The 23,858-nt window shown below is 37.0% G+C and overlaps 1 protein-coding gene across 1 annotated transcript in view; it reads left to right on the top strand.

Moving 5' to 3' along the window:
* Positions 1 to 23,858, top strand: part of LOC101441443 (phospholipid-transporting ATPase ABCA3-like) — a 207,241-nt gene that overhangs the window by 128,246 nt on the left and 55,137 nt on the right. The window contains exons 11-14 of the mRNA XM_058286294.2: positions 10,604 to 10,775; positions 11,536 to 11,833; positions 20,142 to 20,388; positions 20,534 to 20,738. Coding sequence (XP_058142277.2) covers positions 10,604 to 10,775; positions 11,536 to 11,833; positions 20,142 to 20,388; positions 20,534 to 20,738 — 922 coding nt within the window. The remainder of the gene's footprint in view (positions 1 to 10,603; positions 10,776 to 11,535; positions 11,834 to 20,141; positions 20,389 to 20,533; positions 20,739 to 23,858) is intronic.

Genomic DNA, 23,858 nt, shown 5'->3' with positions numbered 1-23,858 from the left:
ATCTCCAGAAATGCCAAAAAATAATGTAACAAAATTCAATGCCTATTCATGTTAAAGACATTGAATAAAACAATAATTGACACAATCATTCTCAACATGTTAAAATAATATATATATATGTTTGTGCATGTATACTTGTATTAAAATATTAGCCAAAAAATACAGTATCTTAGCAGAAAATACTAACAGCTTTCCCACTAAGGAATAAGACAAGTGTACTCACTGTCCCTACTGCTAAGTATCACTCTATTGGAAGTATAGGCCAATGTATTTAAATAAGAGAAATAATGACAGACATATGAATTAGAAGGAAGAAAGCAAAGCTATTTCTATTTGTAGATGATGTCATTATAAATGTGGAATACTAACATATTCCATGGAAGAACTTCTACAAACACTAATAAAGTAGGATATTAAATCAACCTACTGAGATGGTTTGGAGGTATGTATCCCAGAAAAAAACATGTTCTTAAGTTTAAGCTGTTCCTATGGGTCTGAACTCTTTATAAATAGTTAAGGTGTGACTCAACTGAATCAGGGTGGGTCTTAATCCTATTACTGAAAGCCATGTAAGAAAGGTCCCCAAGAGAATCTGGAAGTCAGTGGAAAAGATGGTAAAAGTCAGGAGAAGCAGCCATGTGCAGTGCCAGGTGACAGAAAAGCAAAGGAACAAAAATCCCTGGAAGCCAAACCCAGAACACTACAATCTTCAGGGAGAAAGCATCTCCTTGATGAAGCTTTGATTTTGGATTTCACCTAGCCTCAAAACTGTTAGCCAGGAAAGTAGGCTTGGCCCAATGGATAGGGCGTCCGCCTACCACATGGGAGGTCCTTGGTTCAAACCCCGGGCCTGCTTGACCTGTGTGGAGCTGGCCCATGCGCAGTACTGATGCGCACAAGGAATGCCGTGCCATGCAGGGGTGTCCCCCATGTAGGGGAGCCCCACCCACAAGGAGTGTGCCCCCTAAGGAGAGCTGCCCAGCAAGAAAGAAAGTGCAGCCTGCCAAAAATGGCGCTGCACACACGGAAAGCTGACACAGCAAGATGGCGCAACAAAAAGAAACACAGATTCCTGGTGCCACTGAGAAGGATAGAAGTGGTCACAGAAGAACACACAGCAAATGGACACAGAGAGGAGACAACTGGCGGGGGGAAAGGAGGAAGGGGAGAGAAATTTTTTTTTAAAAACTGTTAGCCAATAAATTCCCATTACATAAGCTAACCCATTGCATGGTATTTGCTCTAGCAATGAGGAAACTAAAACACATATGAAAACCAACAGCCTTGAGAAACAATAACCAGTTAGAGGAAATAATAGAAAGCACATCACATTTTTAATCACAAATAAAGAAAAAATACTAGTTAAAGAATAAATAAATATTAATTAAATAAAGAAGAATACTAAGGCATAATTATGATAAAATTGTACAAATCTCTAGGAAGAAAATAATCACTTCTCCTGTAAGTTATAAAAATAGACTTGAGGGACGCGGATGTGGCTCAAGTGATTGGGCTCCCATCTACCATATGGGGGATCCCAGGTTCAGTTCCCAGGGCCTGCTGGTGAAGGCAAAGCTGGCCCACACTGCAGAGAGCTGGCCCACAGTGTGGGCACTGGCCCATGCCACAAACTGATGCAATAAGATGATGCAACAAAAAAGAGACACAGAGGAAAAACAATGAGAGACACAACAAACCAGGGAACTGAGGTAGCTCAAGCATTTGTCTGCCTCTCTCCCAAGTTGGAGGTCCCAGGATTGGTTCCCAGTGCCTCCTAAAGAGAAGACAAAGAAGAGAAAAGACAAGCAAACAGAGAAGAATGCACAGCGAATGGACACAGAGAGCAGACAGTGAGCTCAGGCTGTGGTGGCAGGGGGGAGATAAAAAAGAAAACCTTTTAAAAAAACAGACTTGAATAAATAGAGCAAAACCCTATGTTCTTGATTCAACATCATTATAATATTAGTTCCCCATAAATTTATAATGCAATGTGATACCAGTAAAAGTATATAAAAGTTTATGGTATACCTCTTCTATCCCTTTTATGTGAACTTATAGTTAGTGCTGGAGTTGGTAGGTATATGTCCAAGAGACTTGAACCTCTGGGCTGTCCATGTGCCAGCTGGTCCCTGAACCTCAGCAGAGTTGCAACACCTACTCTTCAGTTCATTGGCCTAACCCAGAACAACTAACAAGGAGGTGAGGATGGACAACCACCACGCCAGGAAACTGAGAGAGTCTACAACTGCAAGCAAGAGAGTCCCATCCATCAGCCATATGGGATCAAAGCCCCCTCTCAATTAGGGGTGGAGTGGGCATTACCACCCAAGAATCCTCAGGATTGGGGAATAAAATATGGACTAGAGTGGACTTACTGGTATTCTACTATAGACTCTAACAATGGAAGAAATTCTGTCATTGATATGGAGACAGTGGCCACTGGAGGTGCTGAAGTCAGGGAAAGGGAAAAAGCGGTATAATATCGGGGCATTTTTGGGACTTGGAATTGTCCTGAATGATATTGCAAGGACAGATATAGGACATTATATATCCTGCCATAACATATAGAATTGAGTGAGAGAGACTGTAAGCTACAATATAAACTATAATCCATGCTGTTTGGTAATGCTCCAAAATGTGTTCATCAATTGCAATGAATGTACAACACTAATGAAAGAAGTCGTTAATGTGGGGAAAAGTGGGATGTGTGGGGAGTGGGGCACATAGGAATCCCTTATATTTTTTTATGTAATATTTTATATAATCTAAGTATCTTTTAAAAATAAATAATATGTTTTAAAAGAACAAAAAGCTTGTATTATAAATTTGACTATGAATTTAAGTTAAACAAAAACTAAGCAACTGAGAATAGACAGGGAAAGCCAGTAAAAAAATACAGCAATTAGGAATGGCTAGCATTACCAGACAATAAAACTCAAAATAAAATTTCTAAAATAAAATGGTCTAACATTAATACACAGAAACCGAGGGTAACTGATGAAACAGAATAGAAAACACAGAAATAGATTGAGAAGGTAAAGGTAGACTCTAAATCAGAAAAATAAATACTTTTTAGTAGGTAGTATTTGGGTTAAAATTGCATAGGCATATAGAAAAAGAAAAATTGGATCCGTTATCACACCATAGTATGGGTAAATTCCAAATGGATCAGAGATCTAAATTTTTTAAAAATGAAAAACAAAAAACAAAAAACCAAGCAAGTACTAGAAAGAAACATTGTTGAATTCCAATGTAATATGGGAGGAGGGAAAATTTTCCTATGATTCAAAATCTGGAAGCATTAAGCAAAAAAAAATTTTTTTTGATATATTAAATTGCAAAATAAAAAGTGAAAATCTTTTGTATGTGAAAGCGTATGATAAACAAAGGGGGAAAAAGCCAAACTGAAAGAAAAAGAATGTTTGTATGTGTATCCCAGCTGAGACACTCAATATTCCTTTGTTATATGGGGGAAAATGCACTAAAGCATATTTCTGTGGGCTATAAATGTATTCTTGTTGTCACAGGTGTGTTTTCCGGATAGGTAGAGGGTCACAGTAGCTAACAAAACATTAAACTCCATTTTAGGGAAATCCTGCTATTTTCTCGAATAAGTTGGCAAAAATCTCTGGTATGTATAATCGTTGCCTTCAAAAATAAAATATAGGCCAATGTGCCAAGCCCTTAAGCTTAATGCTTGTACAGTACTTATGAACCTTATTCCTGTAACAATGAAACTAAACCTAATTATAATTAATGCTTAAGATTTCACTCCTGAAAACTTCCTTATTTCTCAGACAGGACCTCTTTCTAAACCAAATTCTGCAAATAAATTCACTGCCTTCCCCTCAAAATGGGACATGACTCCTGGGGATAAGCCTCTGGCACCAAGGGATTATTACCAAGTGTTAATCAGTGACGCATTTGGAAAAAGACCTTGACCAAAAGGGGGAAATATTAAATAAAACAGAGCTTTTATGGCTAAGAGATTTTGAGTTGGGAGGCCATTCTGGTTATGCTTATGCAGGTTTAGGCAGATTTCACAAACTGCCACAGTAAATAAAGCCTCAGACAGAAGTGCTCCTGAGGGTTCTAGATATGTCCAGATACAACAGGCAAGCTACAGTCTCATGAAACCAACACCCCCTTAGAGGGTCCTATTTGGGATTATGTGAAATTTTATTTCTCCAACATGGCATAGCTACAATCATTTATAATTCCCTTAATCATGATTCTTCTACTCCTTTTATTTGAACCTATAATTTTCAATGTACCTGTCAAATATATTCCTTAGAGACTTAAATCTTCAGGTTGTTCATATGCTGGTTGAGCCCTGAAATCTTGCAGGATTGAAGCCAACTCTATACTCCAGTTCTTCAGGCTTGCTCTGGACAACTAACAAAAAAACAATGATGATAGACAAATCCCATCCCAAAAACAAGGATTATCTTCAACTGCAAGCAAACAATTCCTTTCATCAGACTCATAATATCCAAGTCCCTTCTCGGCCTGAAGCAGTCAGGGTGGGCATAATCCCAAATCCCTCAAGATCAAGGAATAAACAACAGAAGGGAGGGGGAGGAGTGTAACCATGGACCAAAGCAGATTTATTATTATTGTAGTTATAAGCTTGTGTTAATGGAGTGACTTTTAACATTGATATAAAAAAATAAAATAAAATAAATTGAAGAGGAAAAAGACTAACACCCAATGGAAGAATGGGAAAAATGAAAGTTCACATAAACACAAAGAAATGCAAATAACCTGTAAACATATGGAAAAAAAGCTCAACTTTGCTTAAGTTCCAGTCATACAGACATATTTCTTATCAGCTTGGCAAAATGTGAAAAGATAAACATGAATCACTCTTGATGAGAATATGGAGACAAATACTCTCATATCTTGCTAGAAGGAATGCAAGATGGTACAATACAGATTTTAATAGAATAGATTTTAACAATAGTTAGCAAAACTGAATTTGCTTTTACCCAGAAATTCATATCTAGGACTCTATCTCAAAAGTTCACTGACAAATAACCTAGATGAAATGGACAATCTCCTAGAAACACATAAAACACCTGGACTGAATAAGAGAAATAGAAGACTTCAATACACCAATATCAATAAAGAGATGAAGTCAGTAATCAGAAGCCTCTGAACAAAGAAAAGTTCAAGACCAGATAGCTTCACTGGTGAATTTTACCAAATATTCCAGGAAGAATTAACACCATTCCTGTTCAAACTCTCCCAAAAATATCAGAGGAAGGAGCAATTCCTAGCTCATTCTGTGAGTCCAGCATCATGCCAGAAAAAGATATCACAAGAAAAGAAAATTATCAGCATTCCCTATGAAACTAAATGCAAAAAGCCTCAACAAATTAGTAGCAAATCAAATCCAACAAACAGCACATTATTAAAAGATTTATACACCATGACAAATGGGATTTATTCCAGGTATACAAGGGTGGTTCAACACAAGAAAACCAATTAAGGTAATGGACCACATTAACAGAACAAAGGGAAAAACCCACATGATAATTTCAGTTGATGTGGAAAAGGTATTTGACTAAATCCAGCACTTTCTTGATAAAAAAACATTCAGAAAACTAAGAATAGAGGAAACTTCCTAATCATGATAATGGGCATATATTAAAAACCCAAAGCTACCATCATACTGACCAGTGAAAGACTGGTAATTCCCCCCCTAAGATAAGGATCAAGACAATGAGGCCCACTATCACTACTACTAGTCAGCATTGTATTGGAAGTGCTAGCCAGAGAAATTAGACTAGAGAAATAATAAAAGACATCCGAATTGGAAAGGAAGAAGTAAAACTTTCCCCATTTGCAGACAACATGATCCTATACATACAAATCCTGTAATATGCACAACAAAGCTGCTAGAGCTAATAAAAGGATTCAGAAAATCTGTGGTGTACAAGACCAATCCACAAAAATCAGTAGTTTTTCTATACAGTAGTAATGAACAATCTAAACAGGAAATCAAGAAAAAAATCCATTTATAATAGCAACTAAAAGAATCAAATATCTAGGAATAAATTTAACCCAGGAAGTAAAGAACTTATACATGGAAAACTACAAAACATTGCTGAAAGAAAACTAAATATTGCTAAGATGCTAATTCTACCCAAAGAAATTTACAGGTCCAATGCAATCACAATCAAAATTCCAACAGCCTTCTTGGTAGAAATGAAAGAAACCAATCATCAAATATTTTGGAAGGGTAAAGGGTTCCCAAATAGCCAAAACCATCTTGAAAAGGAAAACAAAATTGGAAGACTCAATACTTCCCAATTTTTTTCCCTAAATCTTTTTTTTTAAGATTTATTTCTCTCCCCTCCCACCCCCCAGTTGTCTGTTCTCTGTGTCCATTTGCTGTGTGTTCTTCTTTGTCCACTTCTATTGTTGTCAGCGGCACGGGAATCTGTGTCTCTCCGTTGCGTCATCTTGCTGCGTCAGTTCTCATGTGTGCAGCACCATTCCTGGGCAGGCTGAACTTTCTTTCACGCTGGGCGGCTCTCCTTACAGGGCACACTCCTTGAGCATGGGGCTCCCCTACGTGGGGGGCACCCCTGCATGGCACGGCACTCCTTGCAAGCATTAGCACTGCGCATGGGCCAGCTTCACAAGGGGCACGGAGGCCCAGGGTTTGAACTGCAGACCTCCCATGTGGTAAACGGACACCCTATCCATTGGGCCAAGTCCGCTTCCCCAAATTTTAAAACTTATTTCAAAGCTGGAGTAATCAAGACTGTGGTGTTGTCACAAGGGCAGATATATAGAAAAAAGGAATCAAATTGAGAGTCAGAAATAATCGCTCATTTCTATGGCCAATTAATTTTTGACAAGTGTTCCAAGTGCATTCAATGGGAAAGAATAGTCTCTTCAACAAACGGTGCTTGGAAAATTAGATAGCCATATGCAGAAGAATGAAGGTGGACCCCTACTTCATACCATATACATTTTGATCCATAAAATATATCAAAGACCTGAATATAAAAGCCAACACTATAAAACTCCTAGAGGAAAACATATGGAAGCCTCTTCAGGACCTTGTGTTGGATGATGGTTTCTTAACTTCAGACTAGAAGCATAACCAATAAAAGGCAAAATAGATAAATGGAACTTTGTCAAAATTAAAATCTTTTGTGCATCAAATGACTTTATCATGAAAGTAAAAAGCTGCAGAAATCGTTGGAAAACATGTATCTAATAATGGTTTAATATCCAGATTTATAAAGAAATCCTATAACTCAACAAAGAGACATCTCAATTTAAAAATGGGCAAAAGATTTCAATAGATGTATCTCCAAATAAAATATACAAATGGCCAAAAGGCACATAAAAAGATGTTCGATATCATTGGCTAATGCATAGGGAAATGCAAATCAAAACCACAATGAAATGCAATTATGTACCAACTAGAATGGCTAGTATTTTTTTTTAATGCTAGAGAGAATGTGAAGAAATAGGAATATTCATTCATTTCATTTTTGGTGGGAAAGTAAAATGATGTACACTGTGGAAGACAGTTTGGTGGTTCCTCAGAAAGTTAAATACAGAATTACCATATGATCCAGCAATCCCACTTCTATGTATATACTCAAAAGAATTAAGAGCAGGAATTCCAACAGATACTTGTACACTGATGTTCATAGCAACATTAATCATAATTGCCAAAACATGCAAGCAACCCAAATGTCCGTTAACTGATTAATGGATAAACAAAATGTTTTACATACATACAATGCAAAACTATTCAGCTGTCAAAAGGAATGAAGTTCTGATACATGCTACAGGAATGAACCCCGAAGACATCATGTTGAGAGAATAACCAGTTAAAAAAAACCAGAAAAATATATGAGCTGGTATGAAACAATCAGAATAGGTAAAATTCATAGAATAAGAAACTAGATTGCAGGTTATCAGGGGCCAGAGAGTGGGTAGGCAATGGGAGTTAATGCTTAATTGGTGCAAAGTTTCTATTTGGGGCGATGGAAAAGTTTTGGTAATGGACGGTGGTATATCTTTACCACCATCCATTACAACATTATGAATGTAATGAACACCTCTGTACTATATATTTGAAACTGGCTAAAATGGGAAATTTTAGGTTGTATATGTTACCTGAATAAAAATTTTAAAAACCATAGAACTATACAACACAAAGAGTGAATCCTAAGTAAACACAGAAGTGTAGTTAATAGTATAATTATAATAATGTTGCTTTATCAGTTATAACAAAGTTAACACTAATGTAAAGTGTTAATAATAGGTAAAACTGTGGGAGGAGTATATGGTAACTCTGTATATGTACTTTATGCAAGATTTTTCTGTAAAACTATAGCTTTTCTTTTTAAAAAAAAAAAGAACAATATTCACTGGCAAGGATGTATGGATAAATTGTGACGTAGGATGGACTATTATTCAGCCATAAAAAGGAACAAAATACTGATACACGCTACAGTGTGGACGAACCTCACAAACATCATGCCAAGTAAAAGAAATGATGGGAAGCGGATGTGGCTCAAGCGATTGGGCTTCTGCCTGCCACATGGGGGATCCCTGGTTTGGTTCCCAGTACCTCCTAAAGAAGACAGTGAGCTGGCATAATGGGCAGCCATGGTGAGCTGACACAACCAGATGGTGCAACAAGAGATACAAGAAAAAAATACATAATGAGAGACACAACGAAGCAGGGAATGGAGGTGGCTCAGGTGATTGGGCACCTCCTTCCCACATGGGAAGTCCCAGGTTCAGTTCCCAGTGCCTCCTAAAGAAACAAAGAAGATGAACAGACACAGAAAGTGCAAACAATGAGGGTGTGGGGGGAAATAAATAAATAAAATATATCTTTTTAAAAAGTGAGACACAAAAGGTGATTCCATTTTATGATTTCATTTATATGAATATCTAGTATAGATAAGTTCATAGAAGTGGATGATTGGAGCTGAGGAGAGAAATTGCTTATTGGGTAAGGGGTTTTACTTTGGAGTAATAGAAATGTTTTGGAATTAGATGGAGATGGTAGTTGCACAAAACTGTGAATGTCCTAAATGCCACTGAATTGTATTGTATTTCCCTTTTTGCTTGTTTGTATTTTCTTATATTTTTCTAATGAAAATGTATTATGCAGAAAGAAAACAAGAATAAAAGCTTAAAGAGGGCGGCAGACTTGGCCCAGTGGTTAGGGCGTCCGTCTACCACATGGGAGGTCCGCAGTTCAAACCCCGGGCCTCCTTGATCCGTGTGGAGCTGGCCCATGTGTAGTGCTGATGCACGCAAGGAGTGCCCTGCCACGCAGTGGTGTCCCCCATGTAGGGGAGCCCCACATGCATGGAGTGCGCCCCATAAGGAGAGCCGCCCAGCGCGAAAGAAAGTTCAGCCTGCCCAGGAATGGTGCCGCACACATGAAGAGCTGACACCACAAGATGACGCAACAAAAAGAAACACAGATTCCTGTGTCACTTTGACAACAGCAGAAGTGGACAAAGATGCAGCAAATAGACACAGAGAATAGACAACCGGAGTGGGTGGGGAAGGGGAGAGAAATAAATAAGTAAATAAATAATTCTTTTTTTAAAAAGCTTAAAGAATATGATAAAGAAAAGTAGTCAAGAAAAATATATCTAAAAGCACAATAGTTAGGAAGCAGATATAGCTCAGTGGTTGAGCTCCTGCTTCCCATGTAGGAGCTACTGGATTCAATCCCTGGTACCTCCTTTAAAAAAAAAAACTACAGTACTCCTCAATTCTTTTAATATCAAAAGATATTAAAATACTGTAGCAACACATTTTAAAACAGGTTTTTTGAATCAGTATTTGATATACATTTTGAAGGGCATAGAAGTCATTGATCTACTCATTACTTGTGAATGTCATAGTTCAGGGTATTAATATTGTATCCCATACAAAAACTCACAAGAAGGTATTGGAAAGATTTTGATACTCTGTATTTTAGGGGGAAAAAATGCCTTTTCAAATCATATATTTCTACCAAGTGTCTTACCACTTGGGATGGTGGAATTAATATTTACTCTTTCTCAATATACTATGATTTCTTTACTCATATTATTCTACTTAACTAATAAAAAAATAAAATGTCTAGCTAACATTTTCTCACTTGAAGTATAATTACTTGTGTATATTTTTTTTCATTCTCCTTGTATGTCTGCATGCAAGGACCCAGATTCAGGTATAGGAAGCTGTGGGGAAAGTAAGGACAAAAGAAAATTCTATTTCCAGTGTGTCCCCATCATTTTATAAAAAATGAAGAATATTTTAACTCCCAAAAGAGACACTTATCTTAGATTAAGGTGAATCCTTTAAATTAATGAAATACACAATACATTGTAATTTTTTCCCCCTCAAATTAGCAGAAAGCTTGCCATGGACTGGCAGCAGTCCTATGATTGGTGGTTAAAAACTGTTACCATGCTGCCTCCGTACAATGTTCCTGCCAATCAATGAGAAAAACCAAGGAGCCTTCCAGATTTCAGAACTTGAGAATTTCCAAATAAAATAGATCAAGGCTATGGTTAAAACAAAATGCTTTGTGCTTTGTGTGTATGTGTATGTATAGGGTCTGTAAGCTGGCAGATTCTGAAATGGATATTCAGGCTATCCGGTCCTTGCCCTTGAAGCACCAAAAAATAGAACAAGACAAGAGCCAGGATGTGAATGTGACCAGAAGTCATGAGAAAGCAATTTCTACCACTTTGAATGAACTTCCTACCATTAATTTTAATACTGGGGTAAGCCTATTCACTAAGAATGTAAATGTATGAAGTTTGGTTTGGGTATAAGATTCACTTTCTATGTAGTATCAGAACATAAAAGAAGATTGGAGTTTAGCCATAGAAAATCTGGTCAAATATGGAAGAATCCGTATTAGAATTCCATTGATGCAGATGAGATGATTTCTAGGTAAGGATTACAAATGCTTCTCTCACCATTGTTATTCCTCAGAATCACTTTGAAAAGTACTGATTCTAAAATTTCCCTATGTTCTGTTCTGTGACAACACCCAAGAGTTGTGACTGTTTATTCTAAAGATGTTTGTTGATGAGATTAGGGACAATTTCCCACTGTGAACTACAGTATGTGTATTAAAACCTTGGAAAGGAAAATTGTTATATAGAAGTTTATGGGGCAAGTGTCCCTTATAAAATGAAGAAAAATAGAAAGATTATGATTTAACAATAAAGATAAAAATAATTTTGTTTTTCTGATCAGAAATTCTACCATATATCCATGAAGAAAATCATCCTGTTGGTTGTTTCAATGTAGTTAGATCAAAACTCAGGTCTTAATCCTTTCACTTAATACCTTATGGATGTTAAACTTTTCATATCATCTTGTTATTTACTTGGGTTCTATTCAAGGACACATTTGTATTATATGTGTATCTCTTCTACCATAAAATTTTTAAAACTGCTATCTTAATGAATTTCAACATGAATAGCCTATTTGAATCACTAACCATTGAAATGTTATGCTTCTTTCCTCTTTTAGTTTACACTTTATTGCCAGCAATTTCGTTCCATGTTGATAAAAAGAGCACTTTTCAGTCGCCGCAATTGGAAATTGATGTTGCTACAGATATTAGTAATTTTGCTTGTAACTACCTATCTCTTAGAAACTGTGGACTTAAGTCATGAAGCACTGCCTTCCAGAGAAATGGATTTGGGTCAATATGGTCGAACTATTGTGCCTTACTCAATTTCAGGGAATTCTGATTTGGCTCTGAATCTCATAAAGAACCTTGAGATTTTTCTAAAACCTAAAAATCAAGAACTTCGGGAAGTACAAGGTAAAACCCATATTAAAAAAAAAAGTGCTGTTATAGAAAGACCTATGTGTGTAACATGCAAAGAAAAGGCTTAACTATAATACTTAGCTATCTGCTTATTTCTTTTCCTCATAACCACCAATGTTGTACAGGTAGTTATATCAGAGGCAAAAAAAATGTACCTTTCAACATTTCTGGCTACAAAGTTAGTAATTAACGAGGAATTTAGACTCTAAGTAGTTTTCATCCCTTTGCATCACCTTTCAGAGAATGGGTAAAAGAGCCAAATACTACTTGATTGTGCAATTTAACATAGAATTTATATTCTAGTCAGAACACAAACATGTAACTCTAAGCTTTCATAGTGTGACATATTAGTACCAAAACCTGAAAGCTGTCCTTTAGCCTACTGTATGGGCTATTTCTAAAACAGATGGCTGAATAGACTGACTCCTCAATATTAATTTATGTTGAGGGTAGTATAAATAACTGTTCAGCACTTACCTTTGGCAAGAACCATATTAACACTTTCTCGGATTATCTTTGTTAATATTAAAACAACTCATTTTAGGTAGTTCATTAGTTATCTATTCTTGTGTAATAAATTACCCCAAAACCTAGCAGCTAAAGGATTTGAACTTACAGTAGGATGAACTGAGAAGCTTGGTGAACCCATTCCCACAAAAGCAACAAAAAATTGCTAAATATATATATATATTTGAGAGCTCTGAAAGTTAACCAAAGTCACAGAATGAACTAAACAGTAACTTTTCAAGAAAAACTACTGAACATTTATAAGAACAATAGGATCTGTGGCATTTTAACTTCAGGCTTTTCCTGTCTCCCTCCTTCCCAGCCCTGTGGCATGGAAGCCATGAAAAGCCAGCAGCCTTGTATTTTACAGGGCGCTCTATTAAAATCCCTATCCCAAAAGCACTGTCAATATTTTGACCAAAACTAGCAGCTCTCTGAAAAATTGCTATTCCCAGGGCATTGTTTCTAAATGATTTGAACCAGGGTTCAACTCGTTAAAAAAACAAAACAAAAAGCCCTACCCCATATGGCATTACTAAAAACAAAAGGCCTTTGGCTTATTTTTTATCATCACATTTATGTAATCATATATAATTATATAATTTACTATTCTAAAGACTGTGATGTTATATTATTTAAGTTGCATGAGTTGTCTTTTTTTTTCTTCCCCATCTTATATGGGGGTAATAATAGAACTCATTTTGCAGGGTTGGTGTAAGACACTTGAATAAAAAATGGGTTTTAAGTAAAAAACAAAAACAAAAGCAACCTGCAGGTAATATCACCACAGCTGCTTAAGTCTGTGACCTCAGTTGAGGCAAATGATAGTCTGGCCCAAAACTTAAAAGGAATAACTGAAGAACTAGATGACACAGTAAACTTTAAAAAGTTCCAGTATATTCCTGGGGATCTAGAAGGCTGTGCACATGTGTAGGACAATGTGCATACCCAGGAATGACCAAGGAAAGGAGAAGGCTCCAGGTACTTACCTCTGGTAATTTTTAGGTCCTGTAATGCAGGGAATAAGAATTGAGACTGACTTGCAAACTGTGTGAATTTGGAAAGTGTGCCTTCACACGCTTGGAAAAAAGTAGAAGTCTCTCTGGATCAAGGAATTTAAGGAAATCTTTGGCTGCCCACTAAATTATACTAACCCAGGGGTGACCACTAGGAGCCAGGCTTAAAAATGAAAGCAATATATTTTTTAATCCTATCAGGGATTATCTGACTGCATATTGTAGAGAATACAAAATCTACAAAATTAATCCATGAAAGTCACTAAGGAAATAATCAGCAACAATTAAAAAACAAATTCTTAAAAACAGTAGCAAACCCAGGAGAGGGCACCTGATACCAAAATTGGTACAATATATTATCTTAAATGTCCAGTTTTTAACAATAAAAACAACAAAAATAACAAAAAGGATCTGTGAGGAGAAACAGCAAAGTATGGTTCATACATAGGGGAAAAAGCAAGTAGCAAAAATTGTCCTTAATGGCCAGATATTGGACTTGGTAGACAAAAATTTTAAATAAGCTATTGCTGAGACCAGCTCAGAAATAGGTTGGCTCGAAGGGAAGGTGATACAGAACTTAAGAAATAAAAGAACAGAAAGAAAGACACAAGAGAGGAAATAAAGATGGGATCAGGGGTTCACAGCTTCTGGAACTGAGAGCCTTGACCCTAGTTTCCACATCATATTTATTAGAAACTACCAAGCAGCTGTTCACTATCAGAACTGCAATATCTACATAATAGGGAACAGGTGCAACATCTACAATACTAGGGAACAGGCCATACAAATTTCAAATGCCTACTCACATAAACATTTTTTGTACTGATCAGACAGTGTTCCATCTAGTCAGGGCCCAGTGTTGCTAAGCCCACACTTCTAATCTGCATTACGGAAACATTTCAACTTCAAACTGGTTTTGCACATTCAAATTTAGGCTACTCTCACAAGCTATTACAAATATTTTTAAAGAAATAGAGGAAACTATATTTAAAGAATTAAAGGAAAGTATGCCAACTGTGTCTCACCAAAGAGAGAATATCAAGGAAGAGAAATAGTAAAACAGGAGCCAAGTAGAAATTCTGGATTTGAAAAGTTTTATAATAGAAATGAATAGTTTACTAGAGGGGCTTAGCAGCAGACTTGAATTGTAAGAAGAAAAATCAGCAAAATTGAAGATAGGTCAATAGAGATTACTAGTCTGTGAAACAGAAAAGAGAAGAAAATGGAGGAAGAACACATCTTCTGAGGCACGTGGGACAACATCAAGCATATGAGCATAGGGTCCCAGATGGAGGAGAGAGAATGAGAATCAGGCATAAAATTATTTGAAGAAATAAGGATAGAAAATTTGCCAAATTTGATGAAAAACAATCTACACATCCAGTTAGCTAAATGAATTCCATGTGGAATAAACTAATGAAAGTCAAAGACAAAGAGGAAATCTTGAAAGCAGGAAAATAAAATGACTTTCACAAATAAGGAATCCCCAATAAGATTAACAGCTGATGTCTTATTAGACAATATGGAGACTAGAAAAGAGTGGAAAGACATATACAAAATGCTGAAAGAAAAAATGTCAACCAAGACTCCTATATTGAGCAAATTTCTCTTTCAAAAATGAAGAAGACATTCCCAAATAAACAAAAGTTGGATTTGTCACCATCAGAGTTGCTCTATAAGAAATATTAAATATTAATATCTTCAGGCTGAAATGAAAAGACCCACAAAAAATTAGAGCACTGGCAAAGATAATTGCACACGTAAATATAAAAGATAGTATAAACATATATTTTTTAGTTTTTTTCTTCTCCTTTTTAAAAGACAATTACATAAAATGATAATTATAACAATGTGTTAATGTCTTAAAAGGCATAAAGGTGTATTTTATTTTGGAGGTGAAAGGGAAAGGAGCTATGTTGAAACAAACTTTCTATATAATATTAGAAATAAATTGGTATTCATCTGCACTAGATTGTTTTACTGTGCACATTGTAGCCAATATTCAAATTTATATGGAAGGACAAGGGGTCCCAAATAGCTAAAGCCATCTTGAAAAGGAATAAGTAAGTTGGAGGACTCATACTTCCCAATTTTAAAACTTAGTACAAAGCCACAGTAATCAAAACAGCATGGCACAAGGACAGAGAAATAAACCAACGGAATCAAATTGAAAGCTCAAAAATCAACCCTCACGTTTATGGCCACCTGATTTTGGATGAGGTGGCAAAGACCACTTAATTGGGATGGAACAGTCTTTTCAATTAATTGTACTTGGAAAACTATCTCCATTTGCCAGAAAAAAGAAAAAAAAACACCTCAAAGAGAATGCCTGACTCACATCACATGCAAAAAACAAGCTCAAAATGGATTAAAGACCTAGATATAAGAGCTAGAAAGAAAACATAAGGAAGTCTAATGTTTTTTTAGAATTGACACACAAGCCACAGGAACAAAAGTGAAAATAGGTAAATGAGACCTCATCAAAATTGAACACTTTTGCACATCAAAGGGCTTTATCTTGAAAGTAAAATGACGATCTTTGGAAACCACATATCTGATAAAGGTTTAATATCCAGAATATGCAAAGAAATCCTTCAACTAAACAACAAAAATACAAAGAACCCAACTTAAAAATGGGCAAACACTTGAACAGACATTTCTCCAAAGAAGATATACAAGTGGCCAGAAAGTACATGAAAAGATGCTTAACATCATTAACCATCAGGGAAATGCAAATCAAAACCACAATGAGATACCATTTCACACATGTTAGAATAGCCACTATTAAAAACAACAACAAGGGTGGTGGACTTGGCCCAATGGTTAGGGCATCCGTCTCCTACATGGGAGGTCCACGGTTCAAACCCCAGGCCTCCTTGTCCCATGTGGAGCTGGCCCACACGCAGTGGTGATAACGCACAAGGAGTGCCCTGCCACGCAGGGGTGTCCCCCGCATAGGGGAGCCTCACGCGCAAGGAGTGTGCCCCGTAAGGAAAGCCGCCCAGTGCAGAAGAATGTGCAACCTGCCCAGGAATGGTGCCACACACATGGAGAGCTGACACAACAAGATGATGCAACAAAAAGAAACACAGATTCCCGTGCCACTGACAACAACAGAAGCAGACAAAGAAGAAGCAGCAAATAGACACAGAGAACAGACAACGGGGGGAGGGCGTGGGGAGCGAAGATGAGAGAAATAAATCTTTTTTTAAAAATTAAAAAAAAAATAAAAACAACAACAAAATAACAAGTGTTAGAGAGGATATGTAGAAATAGGAACACTTATTCATTGCTGGTGGCACTGTAAAATGGTGCAATCACTAGGGAAAACACTCTGGTGATTCCTCAGAAAGTTAAGTGTACAAATACCATATGACCTGGCATACTAGGTATATACCCAAAATAATTGAAAGCAGGGACTCAAACATTTACACACCAATGTTTATAGTGACATTATTCACAATTGCCAAAAGACAGAAACAACCAAGTACCCTTCAAGCAATGAATGGATAAATAAAATGTGATACACACACACACACAATGGAATGTTATTCAGCCATAAAAAGGAATGAAGTCCATAGGACAACAAGGATGAACCTTGAAGACATCATGTTGAGTGAAATAAGCCAGACACAAAAGGAGAAATATTGTATGTTCTCACTGATTTGAACCAATTAGAATAAGCAAACTCAGAGTCAGAATCTAAAAGATAGGTTAGCAGAGGACAGGGTGGGGATAGGGAATGGGAAATTAAGGGTTAAAATGTACAAGTTTCACCTGTTTGGAATGATGGAAATGTTCTGGTAATGGATGGTGGTGATGGTAGCACATTTTGAATTGAATTAACAGCACTGAAATATATATCTGAATATGATTAAAAGCAGAAATGTTAGATCATATAAATGGTAAAAGAATTTTATTTTTTTTTAAATCTATGGAACTACGCCATATATGTTAGTTAGCTAAAGGGGTGCTGATGCAAAGTATCAGAAATCTGTTGGCATTTATAAACGGTATTTATTTGGTGTAGAAGCTTACAGTCACAAGACCATAAAGCATAAATTACTTCCCTCACCAAAGTCTGTTGCTACATGTTGGAGCAAGATGGCTACCAGTCTCTGAAAGGATTCAGACTTCTTCTTCAGGCTCCATGGTCCCAGCTTCTTCTGGTCCCAGCTGTAGACTGATATAAGTCTTGTTTCTCTCCCTGGGTCTTGTTTCTTCCTGTTCCCAGCTACTCTACTTTCTCCACAAGGTCAGCTGTAGACTATCAGGCTCTCTCTCTTCCTGGGGCCTCTGCCATGTCTTTGGAGCTGTCTCCATCCCTCTATGTTCTTCTCCTGTGTATTTATTTTCCAGGGCTCCAACATCAAAACTCCAGTTCTCTCCTCTCCCATGTTGTTTTCTCAGTGAGTCCCAGCCAACAAGGAGGCAGGGATGCAATGTCCTACTGATGTGGCCCAATCAAAACCCTAATCATAATTTAATCAAGTAAAAGTGAGACCTCTGAAGTTAATACAATCTAATATACCCAGAGGAACAGAACAATTTGCAAACATAATACAATATCTATTTTTGTAATTCATAAACAATATCAAACTGCATCATACAAAGTGAACCCTAAGTTTAACCATGAGCTTTCATTAATAGTATAATTGTAAAAATGTGCTATCATCATTTGTAACAAACATTCCACACCAATGCAAGGTGTTGGTGGTGTGGTGGTTTATGAGAATCCTGTATTTTATGCATGATTGTTCTGTATTTTGTAAGCCCACAAATTCTCTAGTAAAGAAAAAAAGATGTATATTGTAATCCCCAGAGCAATCTCTGAGAAAAGAATTAAAAACTAATTAAAAAAAAGAACTTAAACAATACACTTAAAAATATATATTTAATACAAAAGAAGACAATAATGAAGAAACAGGAAGAAAAAGGAGATACAACATAAAATACAAATAGCAAAATGGTGAACATAAACCCTAGCATAAGGCTACATATAATACCAGGAGTTAAAAATGCTTTTTGACCTGAATAAAAGGGGGAAATGGAAAGGACAAATGAGTTTATATGGCTATGAGTCTCCAAAAAGAGCCGGGAGGTTATCAGGGGGGTTGCAGAGTCCCAAAGACAGATAAAGTAGATAAAACCCCAAATATTGGTTCTTCTGAGGGCTACAGAGACCCACAGGTTCTATGGTCATGGCAGATGGAGTTCAGTGCCATGTCAGTTGGCCCTACTTTGGAGTTTGTGTTTCTGTGTGATGGAGCTGGATTCAGATGTGATCTTTGCCCACAAGCCTCTCCTGTTACTTTTACCGGAACTGCAGTTGGTGCTGGGGTTTAATGTATACCCAGGGGTCCTGAATCTCTGGACTGACCATGTGATAGCCAGGCCCTGAGCCTCAACAGACTTGTAATCCCTACCCTCTGGTTTATTGGACTTACCCCACTCAGCTAACATGGAGGTGAAGAAGGTCAACCACCACACCAGGGAGCCAAGAGTGCCTACAACTAAAAGCAGGAGGATTGCATCCAGCATCCATGTGGAATCTAAGCCACCTCTTGATATAGATGTGGAGTGGACACAACCATTCCAGGGTCCACAGGATGGAGGAATAGAGTATGGATTAGAGTGGACTTACTGATATTCTATTCATGAACTATGTGATTAGTAATTGAAGAAAATGTGGCATTGGTGTGGAGAAAACAGCCATGGTGGCTGCTGGGGGTAGGGAGTGGGAGGAAGAGATGTGATGTGGGGGCATTTTCGGGGGTTGGAGTTGTCCTGGTTGGTGCTGCAGGGACAGTTACCGGACATTTTATGTCTTCCCATGGCCCACTGAATGGACTGTGGGAGAGTGTAGGCTATGATGTGGATCATTGACCATGAGGTGCAGCAGTGCTCAGAGATATATTCACCAAATGCAATGAATGTCTCATGATGATGGAGGAGGTTGTTGTTATGGGGGAAGGAGTGGGGTGAGGGGGTTGGGGGGTATATGGGGGCCTCACATTTTTTGAATGTAACAAAGACAAAAAATTTAAAAATTAAAAATAAAAACCCTAGCATAGCAATTATTATGTTAAATGTAATTGGGTTAAACACTCCAATCAAAGGACAGAGGTTCTCAGATTGGATTTTTTAAAAATAGGCATCAATTTAGATGAAATGGACAAATTCCTAGAAAACAAACACACAGAAATTGCCAAAACTCTCAATAACACCAAAAGGAATAAAATTCTTAAAAACACATTTAACAAAAAAAAGAGTATAAGACTTTGTGCACTGAAAATTATATAAAATATTGCTGAGGGAAATTAAAGAAGTTCTAAATTCATAAAGATAGGCATTCTATGTCATGGATTGGAAGAATCAATATTCTTAGGATGACAATTCTCCCCAAATTAGTTTATAGAGCATTATAATACCTATCAAAATTCCAGCAGACTTATTTGCAGAAATTTACAGGTTGATCAAAAAATGTATATGGAAATACAAATGACCTAGAATAACCAAAGCCATTTTGAAAAACAAGGACAAGCAGCAAGAAATTCTTAGTATCATTGTTTTTTCAAGTTGTAGACTATATAGTGTACATATTTTAGAGACTAATACTGGGTTAATGTTCTTAAGGAGAAAGGTAAAGATTGGAAATAGCCACTGTGGGAAGTTGGAAAGTGAAGAGATAGGTAAATAAAAAATCGTTCCTTCCACTCCAACATACATAGTATGTGATTACATGTTGACTCACTGACCAATTTCTTTCTTTATTCTAGGTAATGTAATGACTCACACATTGGAAAGTATAGAGTGTCGTAACTTCTGCATTATTGCTCTTTCCATTAAAGTTGAGGAAAACAAAACCGTACTTAATATTTTGTTCAATAATGAGGCATATCATTCACCAGCAACGTCCCTGGCTGTGTTAGACAATGTTCTTTTTATGTTACTTTCTGGCCCCAGTGCTTCCATTAGCGTCTCCAACAAGCCTCAAGCTTTGCCTCTTACTGGTTCTCACATGGTGTATGTATGATTTTCCTTTTACTGGATTTGAACTTTAATATATCCCTTTGCTATCTGATCATATACTTTTGAAAATAGCCACTGAAATCAGCATTTTCTGCTCTTATTTAATCTTCTATTTCATCTTTTATTTCATCTTCTGTAGGCCTGCAAATGGATTACAAATAGCATTATGTTTGGCTTTTGGCATGTCTGTTGTGGTTGGAAGCTTTTGTGTCGAGACAGTGATTGAGACAGTGAGTAAGGCAAAGCACATCCAGTTTGTGAGTGGGATCCATGTTTTTACTTACTGGCTCTCTGCTTTGTTGTGGGATCTCACCTGCTTCTCCATTCCCTGCTGCTTACTACTGGTGAGTATTACCTGCAGTTGAATGAAGGCTCATTGCTCATTTTCCTTATGTCCCTCACAGGAATTTCCTGTTCAGCTAATTTTACCATAAAATAAAATTTGTCAAGAAATTTGAAACTACTTTGGATTATCATGTCAGAAAATATACTGTAGAAATCTTATTATGGAAATGTTCTCCCTCATATTCTGTTAATTGTAGAAAATATTTTTCTTTGAAAAGGCTCTCTCGGTTTACCATGTATTGGTTCATCAATATGCTCTAGCCCCAAAACTGCTGTAAAGGTGGAAGAGCTATTACCTGTCATCTGTCCCTTACAACTCATAGTAACTGAGCCACTGCCTACCAAAACACAATGCTGAGCTCTCTGGTTTGAACTAAAGTGTACAACTTAGATGCAAGTCCTAAGTAAGTCTTCCTGCTACTATTCACTCCACCCTTTTACACCCCAAATCCAAGATGGCTAGAACTGCAAAGCAGAACTAGTTTTGACTCAGCCATCCAACTTTTTAAAAAATTTCTCCTCCTCCCTCTCTCCCCACCCCATTGTCTGCTCTCTGTGTCCATTCACTGTGTGTTCTTCTGTGTCTGTTGTATTCTCATTAGGTGGCTCCGGGAACCCATCCTGAGACCTTCCAGAGTAGGAGAGAGGTGACCATTCTCTTGCTCCACCTCAGCTCACTGTGTCTCATATTGTCTGTTCTCTGTGTCTCTCTTTCATTGTACCATCTTGCTGCACCAGCTTCTCCATGTGGGCTGTACCACTCCTGGGCTCCTACACCAGGCTGCTCTCCATGCTCAGGGGCCACTCCTTGTGCAGGGGCACCCCTGTGCAGGGCAACACTCCTTGCACGGGACAGCACTCCACATGGGCCAGCTCACCACATGGGTCAGGAGACCCTGGGTATCGAACACTGGACCTCCTATATGGTAGGCAGAAGCTCTATCCATTAATATCTGCTTCCCAGCCATCCAGTTTTGAACATTGAGGAAGCAGTATAGTGAGTATGTGAGAACTTTCGTGATGATTTTGTTCATTAGTGAACTGTGATAACTTCTTTTATCTTGTATTTATGTTGGGGTTGAGGGAGGGTTTGAAATTTATGTAGTTAATGGGGTAAAAATATGGGGAGAGGAAGTGAAGTTCCTTGACCTATGGTAGGTTTTGGGATCATAAATATAACCAAGATAATGTCTCAGCCCTCAAATAGTTCAGTTTAGTCTTAGACACAGGCATGAAAACAGATCATTATCAAATACACTGCTAATTGCTATTTTAAAGGATAAACTACCTTCCCTACCACTGTTGTATCTGCTACCCCCAAGAGAGTCTTAGTGTGATTTAGTCAAGTCCTCTGCCTTCTCCTATAAATGAGCTCATGCATGAAGACTTGGGAAAGTTGAACAAGTAACTATTCTCAGAAGCCTTGCTACTAAGGATGCTGAATGGTGAGGCTTCCTCCTTATGCAAACTGTGTGCCAGTCTTCATGAGTCCTAAAGGATTTATCATGCTACTGGACATATTTGAAAATCACACCTTCCAGAATATGTCAAATCAATTTATTTATTCAACAAACCTTATAGAGTGCCTGCTATGAGCTAGTCTCTGTTTTAGGCACTATGGATACAACTTGAACAGGATAGGCAATCATTCTGCTCTTTATGAACTTAATTTCAGGGAACATTAAAATTACTGACTTCACCAAGGGGTCCATATCACTTTGGAGATATGCCTCCTAGCTCTGCATTATGGAGCTCAGTTCTATAAGTTCTTCATGGATCTTCCCATTTTTTATCCATGAATCATCAGGCACATCTTACATTGCTATTTCTCCCTTATTTATGAACTTATTTTTAGGTGAAGAGTCAAATAAAGGTTAAGTTTTAATAAATAAATAAACAAACAAACAAACAAACAAACAAATAAATAAATAAATGGTTGAGTTTTTTTCTATCTAACCCATATTTCTCATGCCTTTTTTAATAGCCAATTTTCCCCTCTGATTTGAAATACTGCTTTGTCGTATATTAATCAGTGATAAGCATTTAAGTATATTTTTGTATTCTTTATTCTGTTCCATAGAAGCTTTAATTATAGTAGTTTATAGTACATTTAAATATTTTGTGGGTGACTTTCTTCATCTCTCTGTTCATCTTTTTCTGCAGAATGTCATGGCTGTCTTGACATGTTTTGTTTGTTTATTTACATGTAAACTAGAATATGTTTATCTAATTCTAAAAAAAAAATCTTGTTATTTTTTATTTAGATTGACTTGGGGGGAATTTACATTTTTTACTATGTTGAGTCATACCATATCTAAAAGAGTTATATCTCTTCATTTATCTAAGTAGAGATTTTTTAAATCATTATGAAGTAAACAAGTAAAGGAACCAACACAATAGAGCCTATGTGGCTCAGTGGTTGAGAGCCAGCTTCCCCTACAAGGTCCAGGTCCAGAGTTCAATCCCCAGCCCCAATACCTAAAATTTTAAAAAGCATAGGGGAGGGGAGCATGTATAGCTGTATAGCTTAGTGGTTGAGCACCGCTTACCTTGTACTAGGCCCTGGGTTCAATTCCCAGTACCTCCTTTAAAAAAAAGTATAGGGGATTTCCATATTATCCCCACCCACCCACATACACCTTTTCCCTTATTATTCACATCTTACATTAGTGAGATACATTTATTACAATTGATGAACCAAATTGAAGCAAGGTCTATAGTTTATGGTTTACACTTTGTACTGTTAGATATTTAATATCGATTAAATATGGGACATCCCTAAGTATTGTAAACCTTGGTACAAAGCTGTTCCTAGGTTACCCACAATTTCTTTCTGACTGTATTTATTCTTTTAAAAATTTCAGTCCCCTTAGAGGGTGGGGAGGTTGGAACTAACTGTAGTGATAGTCCTTAGGTTCTTTCACCTAAGATGGCTGATTCTTTGCATACACTTTCTTAAGACACTATTGCTTGAATATAAGCTATTTCCAAGAAACCCATAATGTTTTAATAGGAGCTATTTTTACTTTAACACTGCTTTCCATTTATTAGTAGTCCTGCTGAACAATTATTCAGTTGCTTAAAGGGATAATCTTGCCATCTTTGGAGAAATTACCAAA

The sequence above is a fragment of the Dasypus novemcinctus genome, chromosome 23, assembly GCF_030445035.2.
Source record: "Dasypus novemcinctus isolate mDasNov1 chromosome 23, mDasNov1.1.hap2, whole genome shotgun sequence".
NCBI lineage: Eukaryota > Metazoa > Chordata > Mammalia > Cingulata > Dasypodidae > Dasypus > Dasypus novemcinctus.
This window is presented reverse-complemented; position numbering and strand designations above follow the sequence as displayed.